This window comes from Balaenoptera ricei, chromosome 6, assembly GCF_028023285.1.
Source record: "Balaenoptera ricei isolate mBalRic1 chromosome 6, mBalRic1.hap2, whole genome shotgun sequence".
Classification (NCBI taxonomy): domain Eukaryota; kingdom Metazoa; phylum Chordata; class Mammalia; order Artiodactyla; family Balaenopteridae; genus Balaenoptera; species Balaenoptera ricei.
In genome coordinates, this window is record NC_082644.1 from 114,002,361 (window position 1) to 114,027,279 (window position 24,919).

The 24,919-nt window shown below is 51.7% G+C and overlaps 2 protein-coding genes across 4 annotated transcripts in view; one reads left to right on the forward strand and one right to left on the reverse strand.

Moving 5' to 3' along the window:
* MVB12B (multivesicular body subunit 12B) overlaps positions 1–23,076 on the forward strand; it is a 187,484-nt gene extending 164,408 nt beyond the window's left edge. Inside the window, 2 exon segments of the mRNA XM_059926690.1 lie at positions 1,362–1,421; positions 22,629–23,076. Coding sequence (XP_059782673.1) covers positions 1,362–1,421; positions 22,629–22,715 — 147 coding nt within the window. The 3' untranslated portion in view covers positions 22,716–23,076.
* A 1,112-nt stretch (positions 23,077–24,188) lies between these two features.
* LOC132367372 (uncharacterized) overlaps positions 24,189–24,919 on the reverse strand; it is a 94,937-nt gene continuing 94,206 nt past the window's right edge. For all 3 annotated transcript variants that reach the window (XR_009503770.1, XM_059925628.1, XM_059925627.1), the window contains one exon: positions 24,189–24,742. The gene's annotated coding sequence lies outside the window, so the exon portion shown is untranslated. The remainder of the gene's footprint in view (positions 24,743–24,919) is intronic.

The following is a 24,919-nucleotide window of genomic DNA, read 5'->3' on the forward strand; positions in this document are numbered from 1 at the left end:
ATGATACAACAGCTGGACCTCTGCTGGATCCCGGGCCGCTCGGGCAGGCAGCCCCACTCTCTCACCACTCGGGCTGGCAGCAGGAGAAAGCCAAACTGTTTTGTGGCTACTGGCAGAGCAGCCCCAGGAGCTGAGTGCCTAATTCGGTGGCCCTGTCCCAAGATCGGGCTCTGCCGACTCAGCAAGTGCTCAGGCAGGCGGATTCGGGCCAAGCCCAGTGCAAGAGCTTCTGTGTTTAATCTCAGCAGCCCAGCCGGCAGGGCCCGCCCGCAATGCTTTGTAACGGGAGAGGAAATGCTCGAGTGATTAACCTGCCGCTGCTGCATCACGAAGGGGCACTGAGCCCAGTTAGAATCCAAGGTCCGTGGGCTTAGAGCCGGCCTCTTTCTACCACCCCTCCCAGGAAATCCACCCCCTCCGGGCTGCAGTTCAGAACCGTGAAGGCCCCGGGGTTTTGTCAGAGATTCTCAGGTTTCACCTGTTCATCCCCGGCTGCCAGCTGCTGGCCTGGGCTGCAGAAGGCTGGGCTGGTACCCCTCGGGAATACAGACCACTGATGATCCCTGAGGGGACTCGGACCAGGGACCTCAGAGACCAGGTTCCCGCTGCCCCTCACCATGCATTATTTCAGCCCAGGCTTCTCTGGGCCTCCAGCTGACTCTTGTTGCCATGTGTATTTGATTTTTCATGCTGTCTGGAAAAGCCAGCGTTTTTAAAGAAAGGTCCCCATCTTTATGAAGTTACAGAAACACCCATTAAAATGCAGTGTTACCATTTTCCACCACCACTGACTTCTTAAATGACAGTTGATGGGCAGTTACTTCATTTACCTTGCATTTTCAAAGACCTGGAATTCCCTCCAGCTCCTTCTCTGATGCCAAGGAATCCCGGGCAGAAGATTGGCTGCCTGCCTCGTGGAGTTCCTTAGACCCGTTCCAGCACACAGACGCGGATGTCAGGGCGGTGTGGGGAAGCCGTGGGCACCTCCATCCCCGCGGCTGCAGAAAGAGCACACCGGCTTTTCCTGTGGGCAGGGAGAGACAAGAGGCAGAAATTATTGGTGATAGTCATGGTCTTTCAGGAGAGCCGTGACCCGCCCCCCGGGTTCTGCAGACAGGTGCCTAGGCTGGGGTCCCCACCAGAAGGGACCCCGGTGACGGCCAGGTCTTCTGAGTCTGCTCCTGCTACTGGTCCATTTACCCTCACTCGTCACTATAGTCACACTGATGGTTTCCATGGAAAAGGAGTGGAGAAAACGCCAGATCACAAGGGGGTTTGAAGTGTCACAATTGTGAATAAGAACAAACGTGAAGCAGCATTTTTCCAGCCGTTTAAAAGGATGACTTGATCTGTATTTTCAGATGCAGCCCTTTGATCTCTTGGGAATCACCATCAAATCTCTGGCAGAAATTGAAAAAGAGGTAAGCAAGCTTCCCAGAGTGGGGCAGGTGGGGGGCCTGGGTCATCACTCACTCGACCCAGGGTCTCCCATCCCCATTAGGGTTTGTGTTCCAGGAACAGGAGGGACCTAGGTGTGGGGTGACCCTCTGAGAAAAATACTTTCATTTCACTCAAGTTTATTTCTGAGAAAAAGAAACTCACTTTTAATGTGTATATTACTTAAAGTAATAGGACAGAAGGTTTTACGTGATACACGGAACAATCAATTCTGCTTCATTTTTTTTTAAATGTCATGGCGTAAAGAAGGTAGAGGTTGGGGGTGGGTGGGTGCGGAGTTGGTTTTTCCGCCTTCTGTTTTATTATTTGCCACCAGTAGGAGTTTGGGGAAATGTCAGAGGCTCTTCGTGATTTAGAGGAAGGATCACGGTACATTCCATTGTGCTTGATAAGCCAGACCCCACTTGGCAGCCTGTTTCGAAAGAGTTTGGATGTTTTCCTAATAAAAAAGAAAGAAATCCAGGATTGGCGCACATGTGACAACTCCGAAGAAAGAGAGTTGAGATAATGGAATCAAGCTAGAGGTCAGATCTGCCGGTGGTCTCCCCACTTTCATAAGACAGCGTTAGCGTGTGTGTCGTCTTTCACATGTAGACAGTTGTTAAGCGGTCACATGCTTGCAGCCAGCTCTCCTCTGAGAGGCACATTTGTCTCAAAGATGGAAATGGTAGAACCATTTCAATATTCTCAGTTCCTCTGGGTTTTCTGTTGTGTACCCAGCTTGCAGAAGCAGGTTGCATTATTGAAAGATGGCTGAAATCAAGGAAAATTGAATCAGTGTAGTACTACAAATTTCTAAACCTGTCATAGCAAAAACAAGACAAAAAAGTCCCCTTTTGTCTTTGATTTTCAGTAAATCATAAAAACCAACGTGATTGTCATCTATAGATGTTGGGGGGCGGATAAACTTAGGAAAAAGAATGTCTGGCTACCACACCAGAAATATACATGTGCGTGGAGCCCCCGGTCAGCCCTGCTCAAAATTGAGGCGGCCATCCGCTTACAGACTGCCTTTGCTTGGGGTCCCGCACAGAGTGGCGCCAGCGAGCCTATGTGGAACGCCTTTGCCGGGACCTGCTCTGGCTGCAGGCAGTGAAGCAGGGCCACGCGTGGCCTGTGACCTTTCAGGATGGACAAGGTCACACAGACCTTAAGGGGCGCGCGTGGGGGTCCGGTGATCACGCCCCCTCTCTGTTTAAAGCCAGGATAACAGTAGAACCTGTCTCACGAACACTAAGTGGATAGATGTGTGAAGCACTGCGGGCAGCAATTGCTCATCGCCCTGGGTAGGCGGGGTAGGTGGTGAGTGCCAGAGACGGGGCAGCTGTGAATGTCGCCCCTTCTCTCCCCGCCCATCCTCCTGGGCTGTAACCAGAGCCCCGTTCATTTAAGCACCTGCTACATGCTCCGCTCTGGGCCTGGGCTTTACCTCCGTCATCACCGATTCTCACCCCAAGTTGACCAGGTGGCATTGTTCCTCCCCATTTCATGGGGCAGAAGTTGAGACTGAGCGGTGAAATAGTAATAATAATAATACCCAAGACAAGATTGAGACCTAGCGTGTCATACTCCAAATCCGCTCCGTTATGACATAAAGTCTGTTGCTCCCTGTCCTCTGATGGGGCTGATGGTGACAGTGGTACCTGGGAGGCCCGTCGACCTGGGTTCTGACCCCGGCCGGGCCTTCAGGCTACCAGGACGGGGTGAAATAGGAGAGAGCCCAGTGCAGAGCCAGTACATGTGGTGGAAACCACCCTAAGTTCTCTTAATTCTCTTCCCCACTAAAGGGCCAAAAATGTGTTTGGTTTGAATGCGTCGTCTTGATGTCAGGTGCTCTGAACAGAGCCCGGCGGGGCAGAATCCTCAGTTCCTCCACTTAACCTTTCTGAGCCTCAGTTTCCTCTTCTGTAAAATCGGGATAGTAATAAAAGTGCCCTGTAGCATTTATGGGTTTGACCGAGACAGTCATGGAAGTGGCTTAGAACAGCACCTGCTCTGGCTACTGCCCAGTTAGTTATCGGCGGCTGCCGTCATGGTCATGGTCATTGTTACTACTGTTCCCCTGGTCCACAGGAAGCGGGGAGAGTCGGTGTAAGTCTGTCCTGTTGCAGCCTGGCGAGCTGCCCTCTTGCTGGTCGTGGAGCAGAGACAGCCCCGTTGACCAAGCTTGGCTTGCTTCCTTGTTTTCAGTGATGAGTTAAAAACACATGTCTGTGTTCTCTGTTGAAAGAAATTAGAGTTAAAGAAAATGTAGGGAAACGGGGAGAGGTTAGAAACGCTAAATAGGGTATAAAACCATCACAAATACCACTGCAGTCAAGGATGCTGTGGAGATTTTCATTTAATCTGAGGATTTAAAAGTTACTTCCGCCAGCCATCCACGTGCATTTAATGGTGATTAGTATATTGACATCTACACACTTTGGTGAATGGGCTCCTCCTTCTGCAACAAGGTCAGAGGATTTTCTCCGTAAATAAACTGGAACTTGCCCCTTTTAGCCGCTGAACTCAGCATAGCTCCAAGGGTTGGAGGCCGAGGAGAAGCTTTGCCCACGGCCCCCTGGCCTCACACTTGGGCTCCGTGGGTTGGCCCTGAGTGGCTGGGGGTCCCCCTAGTCAGGATGATTTTGCCCCTTTCCATTCCCAGTCTGGCTGCCCTGGTGGGGGCAGGGGCATGTGCTTGGGGAGGGGTCTTGGGGCAGGGGTGCTCCACTGGGGGTTTGCTTTGCTCACATTTACACTATCAAGCCAAGCGCCCTCCCCCAAGAAGGCGGGAGACTTCTGGGCTGACCACGACCTGCACTGTCCCGTTGCCCATCCCGAACACCCCCTTGGATTTCCTGGGATTCCCAAGCAGCGGGGAGAGCCCAGCATCAGTGGGGGCTGCTTTGTCTGGGGCAGGCGCTCCCCTCCCTTATCCGTCCGTGCCCCATGGGAGAGGTGGTGTCACCCCAGCTCACAGCAGAAACCTGGGCTTGGGTGACCCTGGCTGTAAAGGAAGTGAGAGTGCTCGCCCCTGAAGGCAGCATGCTGCCTCCTGTCCAGGACTGGCGTGGGCTCGCTCTCCTGCCAACTTGAACGTTACTCACCCTGCCCTGCCTGGGGGATGCTTCTGAATTTTAGCCTGCGTGCGCCCTGTCACCACCATCTAGCCTCGGGGACAGGTCACCCCCTGAACAAGCCCCATCACCCCATCAGCCTTGAGCTTGGTGATTAGGGACCCGAGGGATCACCAACAGCCAGCCCAGGAGTGCTGTCCCCAGCGGCCCTCATCACAGCGCGGACCCGCCATGAACTGAGTAACAGATGCAAAGAGATGAGGTGCTGCCTCCCCTCAGTGGGTGACAGCGCACCTCCAGCCCGCCAGCCCGAGAATCTGACGAGCTCAAGCAAGAGCGTGCCGCTCGGCCCGCCAGCAGGAGGGTGGGACGAGGCTTGCTGGCGGTGTGGGCCGGAGCCGCCTGCCATGTGGGTGTGTAGATTCCGGGTGTCTGCAGGGACATTTGTGGACAGTGTAGACAGTGGAGGCAACACGGCATAGTGGAGGGACACAGTTTTCTTTTTTTTAATAATTTTTTTAAATTTATTTATTTATTATTTTTGGCTGTGTTGGGTCTTCGTTTCTGTGCGAGGGCTTTCTCTAGTTGCGGCGAGCGGGGGCCACTCTTCATCGCGGTGCGCGGACCTCTCACTATCGCGGCCTCTCTTGCTGCGGAGCACAGGCTCCAGACGCGCAGGCTCAGTAGTTGTGACTCACGGGCCCAGTTGCCCCGCGGCATGTGGGATCTTCCCAGACCAGGGCTCGAACCCATGTCTCCTGCATTGGCAGGCAGACTCTCAACCACTGTGCCACCAGGGAAGCCCGGGACACAGTTTTCGAGTCGAGCCCCCTGGGGTAGCATGCCAAATCTGCCACCTAGGCTGGACCCTGGGGCAAGTCCCCTGGCCTCCCCCTCCTCAGGTTGGCGTGCAGGCCCAGGGATCCCACCCTGGCCGGAGTGCTGGTCCCAAGGCTGCTGCTGTGGCACTGACGGGAGCCCCGGCAGCCGTGGTGTACGCAGCACGTGGTTACGTTTCCTGAAAGGCCCCCAAGGAAGGTCATGGTTAAAATCAGTGCCTGTGCCAGCCGGCAGATTTGGGGGAAAAAATTCTTCAGACGCGCTCAGGTGGCATGGGCTGTTGAAGCAAAAAGGCCAAGGTTGTAAACCAATTCCCGCTGTGAAGCTGTCCCTCTCCTGGTCCCCAGCGCTGAGCCCAGCCTCCTTGCTGCCCGACCCCGCCCTCTAGCAGCCACATCCCCTGCCGTCCATGTCCTTCCGAGGCTCAGAGCAGGGGCTTTGCGTGTACATTACCCCGAGGCAGGAGCGTGTGTGTTTGCTCACCTCCCCTCCGCCCTGGGAGGCGACCAGGGAGCAGCCAGTGGCAGCTGTTGGCAGCAAAGGCCGGTGTGGGGGGGGGGGGGGGGGTGCCTTCTGGAGCAGCCGTCTGGCTCTGCAGGAGGGTGGCTGTGACCCCGGAGGGCTGTGTCCCAGTGAAGCCCTTATTGTCCTCCCTGTTGCCCAAACAAAAGGTTCTCTCTGTTCAAGAGTCAGGAAAAGTGTAATTTCGCAGCCGACCCCGTGATGAAGCATCTTCTCTCGGAGTGAGAAGATGGGCATATAAATATTCTCTGTCTCTGCCGCTCTTTATTTCCCTTGTAAGCAGTCACCCTATTTCTCCATCTGATGGATGCCCCATCGCAGCCAGGGTGAGAGCTCCCCAGCTCCTCAGATCGGGCAGCAGCTTCTAAAATAATTCCTGTGTCGCGGTTACCTTTCCTGCAGCCTGTTTATCCTCCCTCCCCGCCCACTACCCCACCGTCCCCTGTGGCCCGTCCATCCCCAGCCTCGCCTCCCTCACAGACTGCCCTGTCCCTTGTCTCACGAGTGGTGGCCAGGAGACAGTGGCCTCGACTGTAGATTCCATGCCGCGTGCATAACACTGCAAGCCTCTAAAAATAGGAGCCGACAATTCCTGTGATTGAAACGGCATCCAGAGTGCCTTCCAGACCCGCACACAAAGCCCTTTCCCCACCTGCTGCCGACCTTCCATGGAAAACCACAGTGCTCACCCTGCCTTCTCTGGGCACCACACTCAAAAACGTGGCAAGGGAGCCGTCATTAGCCCACCACACTTCCTGGTGGAGCAAACAGCCTCCATTTTCACTCGACTTTAAGGCTGAAAGACAAGGGAGAGTCTAATTAGTAAAGGGACGATCTGATATTAATCACTCCTTTAAAACTGACAAGGGAGGCAGTTCATTTAACCACTTAATTGCTACAGGTTTTTATGGGCTGCTGTTTGCAGACGTATTTAATGAAGAAATTATAAATCTAAAGGAGCTTAAAATTTTAATTTTATACCTAAATATTTTCCTTGTTCTTATGTTTGTAGTCAATCCTCAAGAGTGTAGTCACGTGGAATGTTCTTTAAATGAACATATTTGCTAACTGGCGTGATTTCAGTTTTTAAAACATTGGTTCCAGCAATTAGGCATTTTTTTCAGTTCCCAAATGACTGGAGAAATTCGTCTTGATTATAATTGCTCTTAGCGACGCATATCTAATTTGTGTCTTTTTAAGTGTTAATTAGTAAACAGTTTGAGCTGACATCTTTATGTGTTTGTGTATTGAAAAATGGGGCTTATTGCTTATTTAGCTTGGGGCAGATTACACTAGCATTTACGTCACGACATTGAGGTGAAATTAGTGGAAACACGTTTGGCATCGCGAGGTAAAAAGAATTTTTGACTCCAACTTCTGTACATCCACTTTGCATGGACTTCTGCAAGCCCTTCCAATATATGAGATTAGAGTGGATTTGGGATCTGCATTGTGCAGGAGGAAAGTGAGGCAGAAGATTTTTGTATCAGTAATGAAATGGCAGAGTCCAATTTTACAAAAACAAAATGTTCATATCCCAGCACAATTGTTCATTCTTTCTACTTTTGGAAAGCTTTCATTGTGCTTATTAATGTTAAAAAGAATTTTGTAGAGGGAGATGTTGCAAAATGTGTGATCTCTTTGCACCATCTAGTGGTCAGGTCTTAAGCTGCAACAGGAAATAAGGTGTTTTCTATCTGTGAGACTTAGTATTTTCAACACCCAGAATCTTTTCTTCTTTCTTTTTCAGTCAGGAAGCTGATATGTCTTGGGAAAGAAATTTGCCTACTTCATTTATTAAATAAAAGTTAGTTAATTAAATAGAAGTTAACCTTTCTTATATATTGTTCCGCTCCCCTTTTTTATATTGTTCAAAGACATAGAGCTGCCACCAAATTGTTACAGAGCTATCAAGCTGAGTTGAGATAATTTCAGCCAAAAACAAAGGAACCTAATGAATTAGTTTAATGGATAGCCATTCCAAGCGCATAAAAGAAGTGTTAGGCTTCTTTTGAAATGTAGGAAGTAGCCTGGGGACCTCCACTTCTTGGACTTTTCAGGAGTCTGACCACAGCTTGGGAACCACTATTTGATGCCACAGACAAGATTAGTTCTGTCCCCATAAATTGTGGCAGACATCCTGGGCAGTTTGTCATCTTAAGCAGCTACCCTGCCGATCAGAATCGATTTTTTAATATTTAGTGTTTTCTTTCCGAGTGCAAAGGTTGTGCGTGTTTATTAAAATGCAAACATTACAGAAACATGTCAAAGATGAGAGTCCCCCGTGGTCCACTCCTGGGAGAGACACACATACACACACACGTGTGAAACAAAGATCACAGGAGTTCAACACTGGACATAATATTCTGTATTTTGCTTTCACACAGACCGGTGTATCTTGCACAACTTTCCATGTCATTTCACACAGATCTACCTCATTCTTTTTAATGACTACATGTGGTTCCCTTTTATGATTATGTCATAATTTATTTAAGCAATCCACTATTGATTGACTTTTGAGCTGTTTCCAATTATTTGCTATTACACCGGTGCAGTGTATATTTCCTTGTATGTGTGTCTTTGCTCCCTGGGTGTTTCTTTAGAAGAATGCATGGTATTACCATTTTGCCTTCCAAAAAGTGTGCCCATTTAAACTTCCCCTCCCCCATCCTGTGGTGTGTGAGGGGGTACCTGTTTCCCACATCCTCACTATAGCTAAGTATCACTGGTATTTAAAGGTGAACATCTTTTCATATGTTTATTGGCCATTTGTATTTCTTTTGTGAATCTCTTCTGTTTGTGCCCTTTGCCCAGTTTTTTCTGCCCTTCTTTCTGTCCTGTGTTCAAACACACACACACACTCAACCAGTGGCTTTTCACCTTGTTAAAGATGTGTTCTGCTATACAATGGTTTTTAATTTTTTCATGGGCAATTTTGTCTTTGTTTTAATGTTTTATTTTTGACTTCATGTCCTACTTAGAAGATTATAAAAATATTCGCCCATATTTTTTCATACCCTTTGTTTTAATATATTAAAATATTAAATACTTTTCAACTACTGAATCCATCTGAAGTTTATTAGACGGTAAGATCTAGAACCAGCTTTATTTTATCCTAAAGTGTTAGCCAGCTTTCACAACAGTGTTTACTTTCTTCAGTGAGTTTTCAGTGTTACTCTTATCGGACAGTTCCATCTGTAAGTGGATCAATGGATATTTTTCTTGACTCTGTTCATCTCTGTTCTTTTTATATGCCACACTGCTTTGAATCTGATAGCTTTATAATCAACTTTAATATATGATAAGGTTAGTTCTCCCGTCTGCCCCACCTCAATTTTTCTAATTATATTCACATGATTATTCTTCCAGCTGAACTTGAGAATCTTTTCAGGGGGAGAAACTCCGTTCTAGATGTTTATTGTGACTGCACTGAGCATATAGATTAATAGAGGAACGATTGGTGAAAATCCTCCACCCGGGTCTTTGTTCTGTCGCTCAGCAGAGTGGAAGGGTGTTCTTTGTGGAGAGCCTGCACCCTTCTTTGTAGGTTATTCCTAGGTGTTTGATGTTTTCATGGCTCTTGTGAATAGGATCTTTTCTTCCATTATATTTTCTGTCATTTATGTATCAAAGAGCTGTTGACTTCTGCGTCATTTTGTGGGCTGGCTCTCCCACTGACTTCTTCTATTGTTTCGGACGGTTTTTCAGTTGCTTTTCTTCAGTTTCGCAGGCCGGAGTTTATGTCGTCTGCAAATACCAACACCACCTCCTCCTGTCCCTCTTCCTGTGCCTTCGCCTGGCACCGCGGCCAGCTTGGTCAGGTCACTGGGCCGCCTTGTCTGGACGGAAGTTTCTAGTTTCTATACTAACCCATAATGCTGCATTTTGGCCTGCTGCATATAGACATATCTTTTTTTTTATTATCATGTTAAAGAATTAGCCATCTATTTCTATTTTCCTAAATGTTTTTATCAGGATTAGATGGTAGCTTTTGATAAATGTCTGTTAATCATCCATTGAGATGATCATATTTTTCCTCTGCAGGAATATTAATACAGTAGATTACATTAATAGAGTTCCTAATTCTGAGAGTCTGCGTTCCCCCCCCCCCCCCCGCACCCTCTTTGGTCCTGTCGGCAGCGGTGTCGCCAAGCAGCAGCCGCCACCCAGGTCACCAGGTCGCTCCTGCAGCGGCCCAGGGCGTTCATCATATAAATGAGGGAGCCAGGCTGAGCCAGAGCTGATGTTGGGTGGACAGAATTACCTGCCCTGGATACTGTCATGAGTTGTATACCTGGGTCATGCAGAACTGAGGTCAAGATGAATATTCGGTCTTTTGAAGTCCATCATAAAAGGGTTTTTCTGTCATTTTCTGTCCTTTTGGGAACTCTCATCCCCCAAGTTTGAAAGTAATACCCCCCCCCCCACCAGTTGAACTCTTAGAAGTTTGCCTGGCATGTAGGTAAAAAAATGAGCAGAAAGATAAAGAATGGGTAGGGCACCTTCCCAGAGTGACCCCACGGCTTCTCCTTTTCCGCTCAGAAATCAGTGCCAGAATGCAGCATTGTTTGAAATATTATCCACAAATAACCTAGGAGAGGGAAAATACAAATATCCATTTTTTAGGTGACATTCAGATGAATTCTGACATGCTGACTCACTGAGGGGTGAGCCCCCATGGCTCTTTGCCAACAGAACCAGCGCTTATTCAGCCGCAAAGGCGTCCGTCAGCCCCCAGCCCTGCCCAGAGCCCCATGCCGACACCGCTGGCTGGACCCACAGGTACCCGCTGGGCCCCCAGCCTTGCAGCTTGGGAGGGGCCAGGAGAAGTAAGCTTGTTATTAATCACGCAGCAGTCCTGGTGCCACCACAGAATGTGCTTTCCCCCATTTTCCTTAAAATGCTTGGCCTTCTCTGTCTTTCATCTTTCTACTTTTAAGAGTCATGGGTGCAAGAAATATTTCACTTTCTTGCTTTGTCCCCATGTGCCCACACAAAATGCACTCACAGTGATAAAATGGCAGTTGACACTCTGGTTGGGCAGTTCGTAGGGAATGGTGGGGACTGCGGCAAACTGGAAAGCACGCCTCTCTCTAAAGGAAGCAGCCTCCATTCCCCTGTGTGAGGCTAAGGGTTGGGGTGCAAGAATGAAGGTCCAAAATTGCCATAACCCCCTATTTGTTTTATAAAATCTGGAAAATGTTGGCATTGTATGCAAAGTCTCTTCAACTTTTCAATGTTTATAACTATTTTTAAACACCACATAGGCCACCAGTGTGTGAACCTCTAGCTTGCCCGTGTCTGTGCATGGAGATACAAACACAGATCACATGTTGACTCATAATTTCACCATTCACAGGGGTGATGTGGACAAGCCCTGGGGTCAGCACTTTGCCTCCATGAGTTAAATACCACTGATTAGGGGCCATCACACCATCACGCTCAGAGGCTGTGGTAATTCAGAGGACCCAGGGCTGGACCGACACACTGCTGCTTCCAAACACTGAAGACCAGAATGACCTCCCCCCTGCCTGAGAACTGAGTTCCTAAGCTAGCTGTCTTCTCTCCTTTGCATTGAGCTGTCCCCAGAGCCTGATCTGTCCCTTCACTCACCTATCGATCCACCCGTCCATCCATCCACCTGTGTCTCCATCCACTCATTCATCCACCCATTCACCTCCCCCCTCCCCACATCCTGTACCATCCGTCCATCCATCCATCCATCATTCATTCATTCATTTATTCATTTATTCATCTATTCTGGGCCACAGCCTCTACGAGCCTCTGAAGCTACAGAAATGTCTGAGGCCCCATCCCGACCCTGAACTTAAGGAGGAGATGGAAAGTGATGTGGGGTCCTGGAAGCTAGTGATTAATCCTCCCTGGAGGAGGACGAATGTCCCAGAGAGAGTACCATTCGGAAAGGCACAAAGGTGTGGTGCTTGACAGGAAGAGGGAGGGGAGATCTGAGAAGCCTTGTGTGGGGAAAGGTCTGTGCAGAAACCTTTTGACGCCTCACTCTCAGAGCAGGGGCTGGGGCTCCGCCCGGGTTGGGACGTGGGAGTCACTTCACCGCTCTTTGATGCTCTGTCGGTTCCTAGGTGGAGGTGCTCCTGAACTGAGGGTGCCGTGAGAGTGGGGGGCTCTCGTGGCGCTGAGCCCAGGGCAGCAGGCCGTATAGGGTGCTAGTGGGTGTCACCATCCCCCCCGGGAGTCCCCGGCTTAGAGCAGGAAAGGGGGAGGGGGTGCTGATGAGGGTTGATGAAAATGACCTGGGTGCCCCGGAGTCAGAAGAGGTACGGCCTGAATCGGCACGTGGTCCATGCATTCATCTGGCAGCCGTGCCCCATGCCCCGTGCCCCGTGCCCAGACAGACGCGGTGCCTGCTCCTGGAGCAGGTGGGTCGCGAGGGGTCCTTTTTCAGCCCCTCATTTAGGGTGAGACTGAGCAGTGGGACTAGGTGGGGCTCATGGTTTCTGACTCGGGGGTTGCTGCTCTCGGATCAGAGCTGAGGAACCCAACGGGAAAGCCGGAAGGGAAACACAGAAGAGGCTTCCTGGGAGGGTCGCACCGACCCTGCCATGGGCTTGTTGTGGGACCCTCCTGCTTCCCGACCCCGGTGGCCTCGGTCAGGCTACTCCCCTCTCTGAGCCCCGCTGTGCTCGCGTAGGAAGGACAGCAGTACCAGCTTCACTGGGCGTGAGGATTCTGTCCCCGACCCTGGCTTGGGACCCGGCGGCTCCTGCCCCTCCTGTCCCCTTATTAGTGACCACAGGGCTCATGGGCTGTAGTCCAGGAGTCCTGACCTCCAGGCCCAGCTGTGGGCTCTCAGCAAGTGAGGGGATGAACAAGGCATCTCCCCAGCTCGGGGGTATTTCAGGACCCTCCCCCCACCAGGTCTGGGGGGCACTCCTGGCTTCCGTTCATCCCCCGGGCCCCAGTCTGCACGTGACAGCCCTTCTCTGGACAGAGCCCTTGTATGGGCTTGTCAACCCCAGGGCCTCCCCCTTTCACCCAGTTTTTTGGATGTGTCTGTGGAACCATGATCCAAGTATGAAACGAGCACTCCTGTGGGAAGAAATGAGGAGACCCAGACCACAGAGTGTCCCCTCCTCAGGCTCGTCCTTGCCCCTCTGGTCCTCAGTGGCCCTTTTGACAGCTTGAAGGGGTGGAGTATTCAAATCAGCTGGACGGGCCCTCCCAGCACACGGAGGAGGCCTGTGCCATGGCACGTGAGGCCCCTTAGGGCCCAGTCCTCACAGTGGCACCTGCCCCTTTCCTCTCGTACCCGAGATCCAGCAGCCAGGCTTCCAGAAACACATGGGAGGACACAGAGCCCTCGTGTGAGGAGAGGAAGCTTCCTGGAGCTGAAATTCCCAGAGGGGCTGAACCCGGGGTGACACAGCAGGTGTCATGGCCTGGCCCATGGGGCCAGGACAGGCTTGGGAAAGGCAGGCTGTGGGGACGGCCGGGGCCACTGCTCAGAACCTCACCCACCGCCCGTCTGCCCTGGGGACTCGCCGTGACTGTCACTCCAGCCCTGAGCCAGACTTCAAGTTGGCTGGTGTCTTGTTCCTTTACTTCCCCCTACCTGTCCTCACTTGGCCAGGGCCCTGAGGCCCAGCCTGGGCTCCTTCAGACCCGCTCTTGCCACATCCTTCGAGGCCCTTCTGTGACCCCACCTGCCCCCCATTTCGGAATTCCACCCGTATGAGAGGTGCGTGTAGACACCGGTCCTGAGGCTGGTTGCCCCACCAGCAGTGTGCCTGTCCCCGCCCCTGGCCTCATCCAGCCCTCGGGGACCGTGGGAAGTTTGATCCTTCCCTGAGCCTCAGCTTGCACATCTCAAAATTCGGGTTCTAAAAACAATCCCTTACTGCTGTTTCTTGTCTGGAGCCCTCTCGTTGGTTTGATAGTTACAAGACCCAGGGAGGGAAGGGTGGGAGGGTGTATGCTTGCCTTTACTTCTTTCTCCTCTATTTTATTTAGCAGAAGGTTTCAGGTAGTGGTTCTCTACCTGCTTAACCATTAAAGTCCCTTGGATGCTTTTAAGAAATGCTGATGCCTGCCCTGCCCTCACCCCACCCCGACCCCAGGCGGGGCCCAGGCAGCACTGGCTTTGGTTCAAACCCTTGATTCTGATGCACATGGAGGACTGCTTTTTCACTCTCAAGAGTGGGTGGGGGGTTTGATCACCCTCCTTCTGCCATGAGGCTGGGGCTAAAGTGACTTGGCCTCCCCAGTGCACCTGGAAACCAAGGTCGGCATCTCCCACCGCCAGGATGCTGGCCTCACTGTGACAAAAGGCTCTTGGAATCTGGAAATCGCATGCCGTGGCTCGAGAGGTCTGATACGTTGGTGGCAGGGTCTTCTGCCAGGGGCCCACCATCCCCGGCCCAGGGAAGCCCCGCAGAGCCCCTGACAGCGACGTCTCTTTCCTGGACTTCCTGCTGCTGTGATAATGGCCCATGCCCACCAGGGGGCGCTGTGGCCAGGGCCAGGCGCCGCTTGGCTGGGCTCAGCTCTGCGAACCAAAATGCTTTTTAATTGAAAATTTTTTTAATTCAAAAAGGATTTGCTGTTTGTACGCGAGTGCAGGTTTTCCTCATGCAGGAAGCTAATGTTCTGAGTCAACAGATCCGGGCCCAAATCCACCTTCAAAGGTACTCAGTGTTTGCCCAAGGGAGTGAAAGGGCTTCCAGAAGCGGCCCTAGTCTCTTGGGCAAACACTTTGGGGCCAGCAATCCCAGGCAGAGGACAGCGTCTGTGGGAAGGGTTATCCACGGCCTAAGGGGGATTATGACGGGGGACATATGTTGAAATTTCATTTGGGGAGTTAGAGAAAACAAGAGGTCCTTTTCTCCAGCCAAGATAACCTACAAAGGGAAGAATCTCAAGGGCAGGGGCGGGCGGACATCAATCTGTGCAGCGGGTCCCTGGCCCCCTCCTGGGGCGGCGGCGAACTCGGGCCGTGAGTCAGGAGGAGGCGCCGTGTGTACTCCTGATTCTCCTCCCGCCCCCGAGAGTGAGAGAAACAGCAGTTTAGCAGTTTGTCCTTGAAGACCCTTCTATACCCACCCCCGCAGTGACCGTGTCCCTACCCCTGGCCACAAAGACTGGCCTCCGACCCCCCACCAGGGCCCTTCCACCCTGGCCTGCCCACCTGCGCCCCCTCGTCCCCCCACCCCCACGCTGCCATCGGGAGCGCCCTTTCCGGGCCCACCCCGGCAGTGTCCAGGTCTGCGGCCCCGTTCCAGGCCGGCTCTGGACGTCTGGGAGCGCGGGCTTCCATCTCTCTCCACGTGCTCTCTGTGGCCAGACCCCAACTAACCAAGGAGGCCTCGCTGCCCTGGGCGTCCCCGCCACCCTGGGAGCCGGACACAGCAAACGGACACAGCAAACACTCTGGAAGAGCAGAGGTGGCACAGCCCACAGCTGTCTCCCCAGCACGTGACGGGGCCCCTGCAGGGCGCCTGGCACTGGGCTCGCTCCCTCACCTCTGCTGCAGCCCCAGGTGGGCGTCTCTCAGGCAAGGCCTCAAAGCAGCCAAAGCGAGGCCCCCCCGCCACCAGCCTCCTCCCCACCCTCTCCCCCAGCCCCTCTTCAGCAGCCCCTCAGCCCTGACGCCTCTGGTCTCCTCTCTGCTCATTCCCATCCACATCCGCTCCCACATCTCACTGACTGGGCCACGGAACCGACCCACAGCATCAGATCACCTGGGAGCTGGTTGACGGTGCAGAATCTCAGGCCGCACCCCAGACCTACTGAGTCAGGACCTGCGTGTGTTAAAGGCTCATTAGCCGGCTGTTAACAGCCTCTTCAGAGCGGGGTGCCGCCCTCTCCCCACACCTGAGGAGAGACCACGCTCGCCTGTCCACGTCAGCACTGCTCTCTTGAACCTTTGCCCACCCAGAACTGCCCCTGCTAAGATCACCGTGTGTTTTTAACTACCGTGCCCCCAGCCTGTGCAGCTCAGGCACTGCTGCCCTCCTCGCTGGCCCCTGGGTCCATCGTCAGGGCTGGTTTCCTCCTCCCTTCCTGGCCCCAAGTGCCAGGCCCATCCTCTTGTCTTCCGACTCTGGGTGCTTTTCTCGAAACAGCTCCACACCTGTAACTCCAGATACCCTGCCCCCCAAGTGCTTCCACTTCCCATCCCTTTATTCCTGGTTCCATATGTCTCCAGCCGGGCTTGTGGCACCCCCTGGGTGCTCCTCAGGGACCATCCTCGGCCATTGGCAGAAATGCTTTTATGCTGTCTCCCCAAGCTGCTTTCGTCCTGTGTTGCCCATTTGGGTTAAAGGCCCCGGTGTGCCTATGTCCATCCCCTGCCACTCTTGTAGGGCTCTCACCTGGCCCCAGCGCCCAGCACGGGGGCAAGGAATGTGATGGGTGCCGATGGAGCCGTGATGCGCCTGAGCAGCCACCAGGTGGCGGTATTGTCCCAAACTTTGCCCAAAGACCTGGTCCGGGGCTGCACTGCTCCTCCAGCCTCCTGGGAGCTGGAGTCCCCAGGCCATGGTCATTAGCGGGAAAGTGGGGCTACTTTAATGGGCTCCCCCACGTAGCCAACAGATGTGCAGTGAGTGCTTGCCTGGTGCTGGGGCAGGCGGGCCTTTAACCTGCCGCACCTCGTCCTACCTTCACAATAGGCCTCAGGAGTAGAGATCATCACGCCACCTTTTTTTCGAGGTATAATTGACATATAACATTGTATTAGTTGTAGGTGTACAACGTGTTTCAGTATTTGTATATATTGCAAAGCGATCATCATCATAAGTGTGGTTAATATCCCTCATCATACACAGTATCAATTTTTTGACTTCTGATGAGAACTTTTAAGATTTAGCAACTGTCAAAGATGCAATACAGTATTAATAACTGTAGTCACCAGGCTGTACGTCCCCCCTCCATGGCGTAATTATTTCGTGACTAGAAGTTTGTGCCTTTTGACTCCCTTCACCCGTTTCGCGCACCCCACCCCACCGCTGCCTGTGGCAACCACCCATCTGCTCTCTGCACGGTGAGCTTGGTTTTGTAGTTGCTGTTGTTGCTGTGTTTTAGAGTCCGCATGTAAGTGAGATCAGACGGTGTTTGTCTTTCTCTGTCTGACTTATTTCATTTAGCATAATGCCCTCAAGGTCCATCCGTGTTGTCACAAAGGCAAGATTTCATTCTTTTATTTTTTATTTATTTTAAAAAATTTTTTATTGAAGTATAGTTGATTTACAATGTTGTGTTTCAGGTGTACAGCAAAGGGATTCAGTTATGTATGTGTGTATATATACACATACATACATATGTTCTTTTTCAGGTTCTTTTCCCTTATTGGTTATTACAAAATACTGAGTATATTTCGCTGTGCTATACAGTAGGTCCTTGTTGGTTATCTATATTATATATAGCAGTGTGTATATGTTAATCCCAAACTCCTAGTTCATCCCTGCCCCCTGCTTTTCCTTTGGTAACCATAAATCTGTTTTCTATGTCTGTGGGTCTATTTCTGTTTTGTATATAAGTTCATTTGTATCATTTTTTTTTAGATTCCACATGTAAGCGATATCATATGATATTTGTCTTTCTCTGTCGAATTTACTTCACTTAGTATGATAATCTCTAGCTCCATCCATGTTGCTGCAAATGGCATTATTTCATTCCTTTTTATGGCTGAGTAGTATTCTATTGTGTGTGTGTGTATATATATATACCACATCTTCTTTATTCATTCGTCTGTTGATGGACGTTTAGGTTGCTTCCATGTCTTGGCTGTTGTAAATGGTGCTACAGTGAACATTGGGGTGCATGTATCTTTTCGAATTATGCTTTTCTCCAGATATATGCCCAGGAGGGGGATTGCAGGATCATATAGTAGCTCTATTCTTAGTGGGTTTTTTTTTGTTTTTCTTTTAATTAATTTATTTATTTATTTATGGCTGCGTTGGGTCTTCGTTGCTGCATGCGGGCTTTCTCTAGTTGTGGCGAGCGGAGGCTACTCTTCGTTGTGGTGAACGGGCTTCTTACTGTCGTGGCTTCTCTTGTTGCAGAGCACAGGCTCTAGGCACGCGGGCTTCAGTAGTTGTGGCACGCAGGCTCAGTAGTTGTGGCTCGCGGGCTCCAGAGCACAGGCTCAGTAGTCATGGTGCACAGGCTTAGTTGCTCCGCAGCATGTGGAATCTTCCCGGATCAGGGCTCGAACCCGTGTCCCCTGCATTGGCAGGCGGATTCTTAACCACCGTGCCACCAGGGAAGTCCTATTCTTAGTTTTTTAAGAAACCTCTGTACTGTTCTCCATAGTGGTTACACCAGTTTACATTCCCACCAACACTGTAGGAGGGTTCCTTTTTCTCCACAGCCTCTCCAGGACTTATTATTCGTGGACTTTTTGATGATGGCCATTCTGACCAGTGTGAGGTGATAACTCATTGTAGTTTAGATCCGCATTTCTATATTAGCGATGTTGAGCATCTTTTCATGTGCCTTTTGGCCATCTGTTATGTCTTCTTTGGAGAAATGTTTATTTAGATCTTCTGCCCATTTTTTGATTGGGTTGTTTGGGCTTTTTTGATATTGAGCTGTACGAGCTGTTTGCATATTTTGGAGATTAATCCCTTGTCAGTCACATCATTTGCAAGTATTTTCTCCCATTCCATATGTTGTTTATGGTTTCCTTTGCTGTGCAAAAACTTTTAAGTTTAATGAGGTCCTAGTTATTTATTTTTGTTCTTATTTCCATTACTCTAGGAGATGGATCCAAGAAGATATTGCTACGATTTATGTCAAAGAGTGTTCTGCCTATGTTTTCCTATAGGAGTTTTATAGTATCTGGTTTTACAGTTAGGTCTTTAATCCACTTTGAGTTTATTTTTGTGTATGATGTTAGAGAATGTTCTAATTTCATTCTTTTACATGTAGCTGTCCAGTTTTCCCAGCACCGCTTATTGAAGAGACTGTCTTTTCTCTATTGTATGTTCTTGCCTCCTTTGTTGTAGATTGATTGACCATAATTGCATGGGTTTATTTCTGGGCTTTCTATCCTGTTCCATTGATCTATATGTCTTTTTTTGTGCCAGTACCATACTGTTTTAATTACTGTAGCTTTGTAGTATAGTCTGAAGTCAGGGAGCCTGATTCCTCCAGCTTCATTTTTCTTTCTCAAGATTGCTTTGGCTATGCAGAGTCTTTTGTGTTTCCATACAAATTTTAAGGATTTTTCTTGTTCTAGTTCTGTGAAAATGCCGTTGGTAATTTGATAGGGACTACATTGAATCTGTAGATTGCCTTGGGTAGTATAGTTATTTTGACAATATTGATTCTTCCAATCTAAGAACACAGTGTATCTTTCCATCTGTTTCTGTCATCTTCAATTTCTTTCATCAGCATCTTATAGTTTTTGGAGTACGGATCTTTTGCCTCCTTAGGTAATTTTATTCCTAGGTGTTTTATTCTTTTTGATGCGATGGTCAATGGGATTGTTTCCTTAATTTCTCTTCCTGATCTTTCATTGTTAGTGTGTAGAAATGCAACAGATTTCTGTGTTAATTTTGTATCCTGCAAGTTTACTGAATTCATTGATGAGCTCTAGTACTTTTCTGGTAGCGTCTTCAGGATTTTCTATGTATAGTATCATGTTATCTGCAAACAACGATAGTTTTACTTCTTTTCCAGTTTGGATTCCTTTTATTTCTTTTTCTTCTCTGATTGCTGTGGCTAGGACTTCCAAAACTATATTGAATAAAAGTGACGAGAGTGGACATCCTTGTTTTGTTCCTGATCTTAGAGGAAATGCTTTCAGCTTTTCACCATTGAGTATGATGTTAGCTGTGGGTTTGTCGTATAGGGCCTTTATTATGTTGAGATAGGTTCCCTCTGTGCCCACTTTCTGGAGAGTTTTTATCATAAACGGATGTTGAATTTTATCAAAAGTTTTTCCTGCATCTATTGAGATGATCATATGGCTTTTATCCTTCAATTTGTTAACGTGGTGTATCACATTGATTGACTTACAGATGTTGAAAAATACTTGCATCCCTGGGATAAATCCCACTTGATCATGGTGTATTATCCTTTTAATGTATTGTTGGATTCAATTTGCTGGTATATTGTTGAGGATTTTTGTGTCTGTGTTCATCAGTGATATTGTAATTTTCTTTTTTTGTGTTATCTTTGTCTGGTTTTGATATCAGGATGATGGTGGCATCATAGAATGAGTTCGGAAGTGTTCCTTCCTCTGCAATTTTTTTGGAATAGTTTGAGAAGGACAGGTGTCAACTCTTCTCTAAATGTTTGTTTGTTTGATAGAATTCGCCTGTGAAGACATCTGGTCCTGGACTTTTGTTTGTTGGGAGTTTTTAAATCACAGATTCAATTTCAGTACTTGTAAATTGGTCTGTTCATATTTTGTTTCTTCCTGGATCAGTCTTGGGAAGTTGTACCTTTCTAAGAATTTGTCCATTTCTTCCAGGTTGTCCATTTTATTGGCATATAGTTGCTTGTAGTAGTCTCTTATGGGCTTTTGTATTTGTGTCAGTTGTTACTTCTCTTTTTTCATTTCTGATTTTATTGATTTGGGCCCTCTCCCTTTTTTTCTTGATGAGTCTGGCTAAAGGTTTATCAATTTTGCTTCATTTTTCAAAGAACCAGCTTTTAGTTTCATTGAAGATTTCATTCTTTTTTTTTTTTATCGCTGAGGAATATTCTACTGTATATGTACCACATTTTCTTTATCCATTCATCCATCGATGGGCAGTTAGGTTGGTCCATATCTTGACTATTGTAAATAATGCTGCTGTGAACACGGGGGTACGTAGAACTTTTTGAATTAGTGTTTTCCTTTTCTTGAGGTAAATTCCCAGAAGTGAATCATATAACAGTTCTATTTTTAGTTTTTTGAGGAACCTCCATACTGTTCTCCATAGTGGCTGTACCAATTTACATTCCCACCAACAGTGCACGAGGGTTCCCTTTTCTCCACATCCTCGCCAACACATTTCTTGATGTGACCCCTCTTTAGAGATGAGTTCACTGAGGCTCAGAGGAGGAAAGACCTGCCTGAGGTCACTCTGCAACGTCAAGTCCTTCCCTCCCTGCCCCTTCTGTTTGTAGGGACCACAGTCCTATCACCAGTGTCACCTGGTCCCTGTAGCTGCTCAAGGCTGCTCACCTCTGCTGCTCGCACAGGACAGCCAGGGTCAGCCCAGGCCTCGCCCCCGCACCCAGCGCCAGCCTGGGTCTGTGTCTGTCCTGGGTCGGCCTCCGGGACCACTGGCAGGGTGGCTGAGGACGCAGTGCTGCAGTGGTAGTCTGCTGGCTGCCTCGGCCTCCCCACCATTTCCCCTTGGGAGGAGTAAAACCCTCCAGAAGCTTCTGCTTCCCCTCATTCCTAGAACGATCCCTAAAGCCCCTCAGCCCGTAGCTGTGCTCCTTGCTCTGCGTGGCCCTCAGAAGTGCCTCCTTGCCGCAGGCAGCTCACTTTGGGGGTTGGGAGGGCATTTGGAACCCATGGCTGCGGCTGGGGTCTGCACCCTACTGGGTGGTCACCCAGCGGTCACCCTCCTGCTGGGACGGTTCCACGTCACCGTCCTGGCAGCCCCCCACTGGCGTCCCCAAGGCGACAGCTTCAGGTAGTGGCTGAGTTCAACCAGGCAGCTCAACTTTGCTTTATGTAGGGAAGCCCGTTTTATGGCAATTCTACTGCTATAAAAGTTTTAAAATATATTTTAAATGTTTAACGACCACTGACCTAATCTAAGCAACTCATTTCCAAGACCCATGGACCCAAGTAGCTGCCCTGCGTGGTGTCCAGGCCATTCCTGCGGCCCCGCTCCCCAGCCCCGCAGCCTCAGGCCTGGCCCTTCTGCCCGGTGGGCACTCCTCACCTGCGCCCCCTCTTCTGCCTGGCATGCCCTGCCCAACATTTGGATGTTGACATCCTGCCTGGCCTTCAAGTTGAACCACAGGTGTCCCCACCCCTTCTCTAAATTTCCGCCAGACTCGGAACCGACCTTCTGTCATTTCCGTGAGCCGGGGTCAGGTAGGTAGGCTCGGGTCTCAAGCGGGAGGGTTGAGCTCAGGTTCGGGCCGGCAGCAGGGCGGGCCGGGCACAGGTAGGTACGCTCTGCCGGCGCCCGCCCTGGCCCAGGCTCATGGAGCCCCAGGTCCATCACATGCGAGGAAGTGCCTGGGAGCTCAGTGCGGAGCGCGCTTCGGGCTGTGGGGTGGCACCCCTTCCCTGTGTCCCATGTCAGCCGGTTATTTGTCTTCAGGTCAGGAAGCGCTGAGCAGAGCAGCAAGTCCAGGGGTCCCCCAAGCCTGGTGGCTGCGGCTAGCCCAGGTCAGGTCTGGGATGGAGCCCCAGCTCTGTCCCTTCCCATCCGTGGGACTCCTCCAGCAGCAGGAGCGTGGGGACCATCCGCCGGGGGGCGGCAGGGCGCACGCGGGCAGCTGTGTGCATCCACCGCTGGCACCGCGGCTTTGGGTGCTGCTGGTGCCGAGAGCTCACCTTTCAGGGGGTGGGCAGGGACCGGAAAGCACCAACTGTCACAAACTAGACAGCCACCTGCAGCACCAAAGGCGTCTCCCCCCGCCCGCCGTGCACGTGCACAGCTCACGCCTGCGGTACGTGTGCACGTGCAGAGGGCCGCCCTTCCCGTGTCCTCGGGGCCTCCGCCTGCCTGTCTGAGGCCGTGGGGGGGGGGGGGTCTTCTCTGCTGTCCTCGCGCCCTGACTGTGCTGCTCTGCCCCCTCCCCCTGCAGTACGAGTACAGCTTCCGCACGGAGCAGAGCGCTGCCGCCCGGCTCCCGCCCAGCCCCACCCGGTGCCAGCAGATCCCCCAGTCCTGAGGGGCCGCCTGCGGGGAGAAGATGCATTGCCCAGACTACTGAGCGCCCCCTCGCCCGGTCCCTCCCGCCGCCCATCCACACTGCCCCGGCTTGGCGCTTCTGGGAGACTCTGGGCAGCTGAGCTGTTACCTCCTCGGTCATCGGCGTGCCTGACGTGACACCCCGCTCCCCTGGGGATACTGTTCATAATCTCGACTAATCTGTGTGTGCTGTAGTGACCAGTGGCTCCTACCATGTCTGTGTGATGACCAGTTGTCCTGCAAACAACCCTACCCACCACGGGAGTCACCCCGAGGGCCCTGGACAGTTGTTCTGGCCGCCCAGTGACGCCACCGGCTCCCTGCTCTCCGGACTGTCGCCACCACTAAGCCGCTGCTTCCTCCCAGAAGACCCTGAGGGGCTGGCGGCTTCGCACAGGGCCCTCCAGGGCTGGCGGACCGCCCCAGACCCATGGGACACATCGCTCATGCCAACGGCATCAAGTGCCCGAGAATTTCACAGGGACCCTAAGGAAACATGGGAGGAGGACGCCAGTGGGTCCCCACGTGGACCCGGGCCCGCCTCCCTGCCCGCTGTGGACAACCTCGGACTCACCCCTCAATTCACACACTGGATGCCCTGAGGTCGGGGACAGCCATCCCCCAGCCACTGGCCCAGAGAGGACTTGCCTTCCCGGTGAGACGGCCGTGTGGCCAGGTGCTTGCTTGGATGTGAGTTTTGCTGCCAGGACGCTGGGCTCACCCACCTCACACCTTCATCCCCAGAAAGGGCTCATCTCTGCGGTGCCCACGTGCCAACAACAGCTCCAACTGCCCGGCCCGGTGCTCTGACCATGACCAGGCCGTGGGTGAAGAGGCTCTGTGAGCCCGTGCCCAGGGACGTGGACACGCGGTCACCCAGCTTCTCAGAGCCAGGCTGTGTCTTGGTGGCCTCTGCTAACAGAAACAGTTGTTTTGAAAAGTCCCTCTGACCCAGGTCACCAAACTGGGGCCAGAACTGACATTTCTGCCGCGAGTGGCCAGTGGCCTTGCTGGCGTTCCCCACAGTGCCAGCTGGGACTGGGTGCCAGTCCCGTGGGTGCCATGGGAACGGGGCCGCTGTCCTCCCTGGAGGCTCGGGCCTCACCCTGTGGCTGCCTTGTCTGGCCGTTAGAATTTGTCCTAACTCCCCAGAACTTGGTATCTCACATCTTGGGGGTCACCAGATGGTTGGCGCTTTGGACGTGAGGTTCGATGTGTGTCTGGTAGCTGGCGTAGGAAGGCAGCCTAGGAGAGCCACTGCCCAGCCAGGGACAGCCCCTCCTCCCTGCAGTTCCTAGGGTGGCACAGGGCCGGCTGGGGCGCAGCAGGAACTGGCCAGCAGTTAGGAGCCGCTGCCTCTGGCTGAGAAGTGAGGCCGGGGCAAAACGTCCCTCACATACCTGCATCAGCCCCACCGTCCCCAGGCCCTCCCCTCTTCCCCCACGGCTGCCCCTTGATCTTCATTTCGATACCTCCTGATTTCTGTGCATCAGAGATGTGCTCACCTCTCCCCACTGTCCCCGAGACCTGAGGACATCCCCGCTGGGGCTGGCCTTCCCGCGTGGCCAGGTGGCAGGAAAAGGCAGTTAGTTGGTGGAACCCGCCAGGGCCCGGGAGGCGCGGGGTGGAAAGTCCCCGCGAGGACCCTTTGGGATCGGTGCTTACCCAGGACAGAGCCGATGAACCGGTCTCAGTTGTACCCACTGAAATGAGCGGGCTGTTTCTGGGGAATTGGGGGAGCCCCGTGGGGCCCGGAGAACCTGTGTCTGCTGCTGCCGTTTGGACGGGCGGGGCTGGTCCGAAACCGGCAGAGGGGTGACGTCTCCGCTCACCTCTGTCCGGCTGTGTTGGCTCGCGGGCTCTGTCCTTGCACCTCTCCTCACTCCCCAGCTGTGGGATCATCTCCAACAGGTAACACCCCACGGCCTTTCTCCCTTGACTGAGAACCAAGCACTTTGGCAGCTCCGATGGGCCCTAGGAGGTCCAAAGACAGCCACGTGGGATCCCCTGTCAGGGAGCAAGAGGGCAGTGAGGGTGAGGTTGGGGAGAGGAGCCGCCAGCCCCCCCGCCCAGCCCTGGGCCATCCTGCAGTTCTGGGACAGGCAGAGCAAGGCAGGGCTGCAAGGCCTCCGGGAAGAGGGCAAACCTCTGTGGACTCAGGCGAGCTGGAGAGGCCTCCACAAT